The sequence below is a fragment of the Oryzias melastigma genome, linkage group LG23 (assembly GCF_002922805.2).
Source record: "Oryzias melastigma strain HK-1 linkage group LG23, ASM292280v2, whole genome shotgun sequence".
In the NCBI taxonomy this organism is placed as follows: domain Eukaryota; kingdom Metazoa; phylum Chordata; class Actinopteri; order Beloniformes; family Adrianichthyidae; genus Oryzias; species Oryzias melastigma.
Window position 1 is genome coordinate 12,118,449 of NC_050534.1, and position 9,005 is coordinate 12,127,453.

At 34.7% G+C, this 9,005-nt stretch overlaps 1 protein-coding gene across 7 annotated transcripts in view; it reads right to left on the reverse strand.

Moving 5' to 3' along the window:
• Positions 1-3,959: 3,959 nt before the first annotated feature.
• The window catches only part of LOC112158504 (ELKS/Rab6-interacting/CAST family member 1), a 129,034-nt gene continuing 123,988 nt past the window's right edge, over positions 3,960-9,005 (reverse strand). For all 7 annotated transcript variants that reach the window (XM_024291937.2, XM_024291953.2, XM_024291961.2 and 4 more), the window contains one exon: positions 3,960-5,293. In XM_024291937.2, coding sequence (XP_024147705.1) covers positions 5,156-5,293 — 138 coding nt within the window. In that variant the 3' untranslated portion in view covers positions 3,960-5,155. The remainder of the gene's footprint in view (positions 5,294-9,005) is intronic.

The window sequence follows — 9,005 nt, forward strand, 5'->3', positions numbered from 1 at the left end:
GCGCCCAAAGCATTACACACACCCGGGAGGAGGAGGAGGAGGAGGAGGAGGAGGAAGAGGAGGAGAAAGAGTCTCAACTTTTAGTTAAGCTGGAAGGCGCGTGCCCTTTCTTTCTTTTTTTTGTCCTTCTTGTTCTGCGAGGGATTCGAACCTTCCAGAAAAGACACAAAACAAAGTTCTTATTTGACAAACTGAATCGCTTTCCTCCATATAGACTCCAACATGTCGGAAAAAACGATTCTTCAGGGTTTATTTATCACAAAGATATGCCAGGCTCATTTTACTTACCGCGCGCGCGGAGCCCCGCCCTCTAATTAACCTAATTAAACCCACCTGTGGAGGACGTCACCAATCAGATCCAATAAGCTTAAAAAACTTGAAAGTGGAAATGTTGTTGTTCACCTTTCGGCTTATCCCATCAGTAGTAATCACAGCCAATATTGACATTAAAAAAAAACCTTAAAACATTTGTATTAGAAGAACTCTAAATAAACTAATATGTTTATTATGCTCAAGTAGTTTAGGTTCCAGGTGACATGAGCAAATCATATTCAAGAACCTGCCAATCTAATGGTTATTTTAAATACAACTTTTGTCACTTTTTCATCAAATATTTTTAAGGTTCTTTGAGTCTTTCTTTTTAAAAACATACTTGTTTTGGTAAAAATGTACACAAACTCAGCTTGTAAATCTGTTTTCCAACTAAATTCTAACGAAACTATCTATCACATATTAATATTATTACTATTTATTTGATTATTATTATTAATTTTGAGTCGTACAAACATAAGATTAGAGTTACAAATTCACAATTATGTAACATTTTACTCAAATCTAATTAAAAAAACATAAAAAAATATCTTGTATTATAGCTTAGTATTTGTTTAATACAATTTTTTATGTATTTATAAGGAGTGCTGTAATATATGAGAATAGAAGCAAAAAAAGTAGAACAGAAAAGAAAATACTTTATAAGCATTGTCAAATTGTACAATGTAAAAAAAAACTTAGGAAAAATACTTAAATGCATAAATTGTCATTGTTTTATTTTTATTTCTGTGACATTTATATTTATCTTACTTCGTAATAGTTGTGAAGGAAAAACTTTGGCAACATATCATTATACTTCATATGGCGATACTTGTATCGAATTAAAAATGTGGACAAGGTGATATGTAACTATGTATTTATGAGCGTCTTTCAGCGTTTTAGTTTTGCTTTTTCTAAGACTTTTTAAAAAATAGTGAAAAATTGTTCTGATACAGCTCGTATCGTGAGCTATGTATCGCAATATGTATCATTTTTTTCTACTTAATAACACTTAATCAAGCTGAAACAAAGACAGAAAACAACTCAAAAGGATGTGATTTCAACCACAAAGCAAACATCAATCAGAAATAAATAAATAAATAAACTGCGGTGAAAAGAAACATCAGAATTTGTCATGACCGCAGAAATCATGGAGTATTTACACATATTTTCAAAACGAGACTAAAAAAGTCGAAGCTGGCCCATAAAGAAACCTCAAAGAGGTGTAAATTGACCAAAACCAGTCAGAAAAACAACCATAAACGTCGCAGAAATGATCACAAAGTGGTGCAAGTTAACGCAAAACATCTGTCAGATGAACCGCTGGAGGCTCAAAACAAACATGAATCATACCTGGGTTGCTTTTTTTTTTTCAGCTGCATGAACTTTTGGTAATCTTAGGGGCGGTGAGGGGGTCTTTCATTTATCTTTTTCCAGGTACTTTTTCTTTAATATTGCTTCAAAGGTAAAAGGAGAAGCAGGTTGATTCAAAGTCTGGAGGTAATGACCACCCTGACAGCCACAGATTTAAAGGTGCACTAAGTCAATCTTTTTAAAGACCCACTCCAATGAAAATTTTGTTTTTGATGTTTTTCTTAACATGTTCTTGTAGCATTTTGGAGGACATACTGTATAAAAAAATATTTAATCTTAAAATTGCTTTGCTGAGAATGTTTTTATTCAAATCATTATATATATAAAAAAGATTAAAATGGGACGATATGGGGAGAAAATGATCAATTTTGTATGACGAATAAGTAAAACTGTTAGTTGTAAGCAGTGGCGGACTTAGTAGTTTGGGGGCCCCAGGCGAACGATAACATGGGGCCCCCTGGAGTGTTTATATTCATTATTTAGTCAAGTATTAATAATTAAGGAAAATGAAGCACAAAATTGGAGTGGCAACACTTTCAAGTAAAAATTCTCAAAACTACCAATGTCTGCCACCTCCACCTTTACTTTTCTCTCCGTTTATGTTCCTTTTCTTATGGTGGAATATTAGGGCCACCATTAAAATAAAATAAACATATGAAAAAAAGTAATACAATTATGAGAAAAATCCTGATTTCACAACAAGAAAATCAAAAATTTATGACTTAAAAAGTTGTAATTTAAAAAAAAAAAAAAAATTAAAATGCAGTTCTAATTTAATGAAACTATTGTGTTTTTTCCACAATTTTATGATTTTGTCTTCATAACATTTTGACTCATTTTCCCTCATAATTCTGTGGTACTTTTTCATGTTTTGTCCTCCTGCATTTTAGAAGGTGTGGCAACAAATGTCTTGTTTTTTTTATATTACAACGCTTCATCTTACTAGTTTATTTTTTAGTTTTGCTTTTATCTCTTTGAAAAGTCTTTCTTAGCTTGCTGTTACTGGAATATTCCATTGCTTCAGAAGAGCCGGGGGAGGATGAAACACTTTGACGTTAGCAGTTTAGTGATTTGGGTTTTTTGTTAAAACATTAGGTGTGGAGAGAGACTGAGCCCCCCTAGGCTACCGCCTAACTTTGCCTTATGTAAGTCCGGCCCTGGTTGCAAGCATCCTTTTTTGACCAGCTCAGAAACAGAGACCACACATTGAGTTTTCCTGCAGTTTAGTATTTAGAAGATTTAATAAAAAAAAAATAAGGAACACAAAACTGTTAATATTAGCTTGATGATGTGTTTTAATGTGATTTTTTTTTACCTTTTTGGGTTTCTATATTCTTACATTTTGATATTTTTCTGTTTTTTGTGGTTTGAGTATAATCTCAAAGCTAGTTTTGCTTTCCTCTGTCATTTAACAACTCATTTTTATAACCCAGGTACCAAATGTAAACTCATCCATGCTCATAAACTTTGAAAAACTGTGATATTTGCTTTTCCATATATCATTTTTTTATCAAAAAACAATGTTTCAAAAAAGTAACAAAGGACACTAAAACAATCTGAACAGAAAACTATTTGAAACTTGAGCATCTCAGATTTTAAATGCAACATTTTGTTTTAATTTTTTGTTTCAAGTGCACTATTCGTGATTCCGTCCTCCTGGTTGCTCTGTCCATGCCTCCTGCTTTCCTCCTTAGGCTGTTATTAGCCCAGTAGATGAAGAAAACAGGAGTGCCACATGTGAAAATGCGCACACATGCTAGCTTTGCCGTATTTTCAGGCTGCTGTGAGAAAACCAGAGTGACCTGATTAACCTGAAGATGGCTGCATGGAAATTCCTAACAGGGGAGGTCAAGTGCCAGGTGAGGGTCAAAGTCAGTCAAGCTGATGCCAATTTTCTGCTTGAATGACTCAGAAACACCTTATTCAGATGATATGTCAACTAAAATCTGCTAAAGAGATGCATGTTATTTATTTAAGAAATGAAAAAATCGGAGTTATTTATGCATTTAAACGCACAAACCTCTCCCAGCGGGATTTCAAACACAAATGTTGCTGGAGTGTGTTTGTCTTGAACTGGAACAGGATGGGGGCCTGCTTGAAGGATACGGGTCCAGATAGAGAGCGCCGGACTGTGGAATAAAGTCATAAACGAGGGAGGATAGAAAAATAAACCACATGCGACAAGATAACAGGCACCATCCAGTCTGCACACGAAACCAAAAGAGATAGAGACACAAAGAGAATCCAGAAGGATTGACAAAAAAAGAAGACAAACATAAGATAAAACCATATTTTATTTAAATCTCTCCACAAGTTTTTAATCCACAACAAATTCAAAGCGACTCTCTTTCACCAGCACGTCCAAACACTGACGACATTAGTAGAAAATCGACAACAGAATACTGAATGTACAGCTGGAACCTGACAGGGTTTTCTCTAAAATAAAACACAGACTTTATAAACCTTCTAGAAACTCTTTGGGATGATTTCATCTTCATGTTGGGAAGCTCACGCACAAAGTTAGACTCTTATTGAAACTTTAATCCTGGTTTTAAGACAGAAATCATAGAGTTTTAGGCAAATGTGATTAACAAAATAATAAAAAACAACTTTAACTGGAACAATTTAGTAATTTGAGAAGTATTTTAAAATTAGTTCCACATAAAGTAATAAGAAAAATGTATTTGTATTTTAATTTCCTCCCTTTGAATTTAAAATTTATTTCTATTTTAACCTGTTGCTTGAGTTTTAATAAAAATGAAAGGATTTACTGGGTCTCATTTGAGCTTAATTGCATCAAAAATTGCAGATTTTTTTTTCCAAGTTTCAAATAAATAAAGAATCTGAAATGTGTTGTACTGGAAAGCAATTGGTTGAACACAGAGGCTGCACATCAGTTAACACCCGCCTTTTACAATTTACACAACTATCTAGAGACTACAGTTCAAAGAGACTGTAAGTCAGGACATTTCGTCAGACACATGCAGAGGATGGAAAACACACAACAGAAATATGACAAAAATTCAACAAAAAAACAGATAGCAGCACATGATGTGAGGAGCCCAAGGCAGCCGAAATAAACAAGCATCAGTATCTGAACTAATAAAATAATGTGGCAACAATGTGCAAGTCTGGCATCAGAATCACCATCTCGCTTCCATCAGCTTTGAAAATATTTTTTTGCTAAAGTGCAAACGGCGGTCTGACGGGAGAAGTCGCCTTATTTTGAAGGAAATGCAGAAGTTGAAATGCATACCACTTAAAAACACTTTCAGCTGTCACCTTTTGCTCAAACTGATGAACACAGCGGGGGAGTGTTTGTGAGGAACTGTTTTCCCCCTTACACACATTTTGGTGTTAAATTTAGCAGAGTGAGGAGCAGGTATGTTCAACACTTGTGTTGGGATAATGGGGCTGCGTTCAATGTTTGCTCTAAAGTAAATGCACGCTTAACAATGTGTGTGTTGGTCCATCAGCAGCTGTCTTCCAAGGCGTTGACAACTTGCTCCAGGATGTCGGGGCAGCGGTCGGCAATTTGCTGCAGGACCTGATTGGCGTACTCCTGTAGCTCCGCCCCCTCCCGTTCACACCGAGCTAACTCCGCCTCCAACTAAAAGAGAAACAAAATCATCATGAGATGTGAGGCATAATGCTACCTTCACAACAAAAAGTCTACGTAAAGACACTTATTCTGTATGTGCATTTCGGGGTTGTCTATTAGGGTCTAAGTCAATGATTTTACAGAAATAGTGTCTTTTTTAGACAATATTTTTATGGACAGGCCTGTACGAGGTTGAGGTGATTTTTTTTTTTTTTAGCTTTATGTGTACACCAAATTTAATATAGGAACTATTAAAATATGACAGATTTTCCATCAAAGTGGAAACAAAAAACTCAGATTTCAACTTCATGCTTTTTCGACTTTTAAGGTGAAACAGATACAAAAAAAAAATAAAACAAAGAAAATTAGGTCACTTAAAATAATACAAATATTAATACACACGATTCTATAGTTTAAACAACTTTATTACCATCATCCTTTTAACATTAGACATTCCTATTTATGCATTATTATTATTATGGTGTGTGGGAAAAAGTGTCACAATAATTCAATTTTTAGAGTAAATACTCTTTCTCTGTTACTTCTCTTGCTCTTTTTTGTGAAAACATTCCAGATATATTTGTTTTTTGCACATTTTGCTATATTTTCAATTTAGACATGATGCCCCTGCATAGAGAAAGGGCATCAGCTGACCGAGAAGCCGCCAAAAAAAAAATCCTAATATTCAGAAGAAGATAATCGCGGATAATTGAGGATAAATCTCCGCAGGAGGTGTTTATTATATGATGATATATATTTTTAGGGCACAAAGAGACAGAGTGACACTCTTTATCTGGGTCATAAAGTATGTTGTTGCTCCCACAGGAGTAGGGGCTTCTCTGTATTCCTCCGGTCTCTAACCCCTGCAAAAAAAGGGGTGGGGAGTGGTACTATAGTTTTCCAAAATAAAATGTTCTTCAGAGTCAGAATTTAAAGAAAAAGTACAAAAACAAAAAATGTAGGTTGTGTTTGTGGCCCGGTATCAACTGTCCAGGGGTTGGGCACCACTGCTCTAAATCACATACAATGATAACACTGACTTTCTAATGTCTTCCAAATTCTGTTGCTCAAAACATTTTTATTCAAAGAAAAGTTGGTGCGGATTCTTGGAATATCTTGGTGTTACGCCAACATTTTCAACAGAATCAGAGGAGGTTGAGCAGAAATGTCCCTCATTGTTGATCAAACAATGAACAAACGAAAAAGTAAAAAGCTTCACGGTCGACGGAGCTCCACATCACGTCTCACGCTCAAGTCTCATTTGATCAAAAAGGTTTCTGAATTTTCCTCAGCATGTTTAAGGTGACACCCATATACACAGACTCAGTCTGGATTCACCACAGTGGAGCTCTGCTTGCATCTGGAGGGGAACTTTTCTCCAGCAGAGCGCTGATGTTATTTTCTTTGGATGTGGCCGAGCCGAGATGTCAGATCTAACTGGCTTAATGACCAATACATCTGTATCAATAATACTGCCTCTAAAACAGTCATGTAACATAAGCCCCACGTTTCTGCTGGGGTGTGTGTGAGGCCGGCGTCCAGCGCTGGCAGAATAGTCTCCTGTTCAGTTTCAACCTCTTCCCTCCGCTCTCATCTGTTAGTCAGCAAACCTTTGTGGTGTTTTACATCACAGAGGCGTTATTCAAGTGTAAAATTGCTTGAAGCAATAACGTTGCTATGATTAATGAAAGTTTGCCTATAAATCATGTGTATATAGAACTGATTATCTACATTTTAGACTGTTATTAGCTTTTATTGGAAGGGGTGTGTGCCAGGGTTGGAAAAATGAGGACGGCAGTCAGCATTAAAGCTTCATTTTATTTATTTTAAAAATATTTATAAGTGTTTTAGAACTTCTTGATACAGTTTAATAAATATGTATTTAAATATAGGTACAAAGTACTGTATTTTACGCACTATAGGATTCTCCAGAGCCGCTGATGCAAAAATAAATAAATAAATAAAGAAAATAAATAAAAGCATAATAAAGAGGAAGAAAAAAAATCATATAAACTTTAAATCGCATTTGAGTATAAGTCACACTTTTGGAAGAAATTTGACCAAATTTAGGACATTTCATCTTGAAAGGTAAATTATAATGTAATAAAATACAAGCACACTTCACTACCGTAACACATTAAGGTTTATTTAACTTAACGAATCATGAGCGGAATCTTATATTTAGAATAAATGTGAGCCTATTTATTTAAAAAAAATCACATATAAGTCGCACCTCCAACCAAACTATACACAAAAAACCACGACTTATTCTCATAAAAATCTGCTACTGAATCGTTAAACCTATTTAAATTAAAGATTTGACCAAAATTTAGCAAATATAAATAACAAACAATTCTAAAAAGTTTTAAATATCTTAAATGCGAAGTTTTCAGTGAATATTAAAACTATGCAGGCACTAATGTCTTTAGAGGTTCACATATTTTTTCTACTTATAATTCAGGCACTTTTAAGGTTACCTTAAGTATTTCCAGTACCGACACACATGTGGTAATTTAAACAGATAATTTAAATATCTATCTAAATGTATGTTTACATTTAATCAGATTTCAAAAAGTGTTTTAGAATTCAAAAACAGTTTTTTTCTCTTCTTTGAAAACAATTTAGAAAATTAATATATTTTTCATACAATATTTACTTTTAGCTGTGAGACAAAAACTATTGGAAATTCAGAGACATTTTAAAAGCTTAAAATGAAATGTAAACATTTTAAGGAGTATTGGTATGAAATCAGAGAACAACTTATACCACATGCCTATTTAAGCGTATTATTCCCTCAATCTCATTAAATTGATGTCAATTCTGCCACAAAATCAGAAACCACACTGTACTTGTTGTTCATTTTTTATACATTTTTTATACTACGCAGAGACAACCCCATAGCAAATGAATAAAAAGTTCTTTTTGAGATTTTATCATCCACAATAGATTTTCTCTCGTGTAGTTTTCCAACAGCTTTAGGCAGTAAGAGTGAGCCTGTTTTACTGTGAAGAACTCTCTCAGTCCTGCAGCTGAATTTGTTTGCAGGTAATTCCTCCTAAAGACCAAGCATTTGTTTTACCTGCAATCCCTCCGAAAAACATGGCTGTAAAGATAAGACACCTAAGAAGAGATAAATGCTTTATGGTTTGGTTATAAGTCTGGTGCTTTCTCACACAGCCTTGAACCCAGACTTGGGAACAAATGGGTCAAACAAAGCTAAATATGAGCAACACTGGCTTGATATCAAGTTGTAACGTAATCCACATCTCATCTGCTTCAAATCTCAAAAGCGTTGATCGGTAATGACTGAAGGAAGTCTATAAAACATGTTTGGTATTACCTCAATCAATTTTCCTAATGCAAACCAGGACAATCCTAATACCTTGCACATTTGTAGCTATAAAACCTTGACGCATACGACTTTAGAAAGGCGTGTAACACTGTGATGTCCCCTTGGTTTTGTGGCTGCGGGCTGTTTTTAGAAATCCGTGAGCTTTAAGATCTGAGGGACAGTTGAAAGTGTTTAAGACTCAGATCTTGTATAATTTTCACCTCCGATGGCTGTTATCCAGAACTCAGTTATTCCACACCACATTTCCCTACACACAGATGCACAAAGTGCAGCTTTAAAGTTGGACCTCTATACCATGCTTTCCTGAAGTCTGTCAGAGTAAACTAGATTCATATACGTATATGATCACATATTGCTAAAGAACAAATT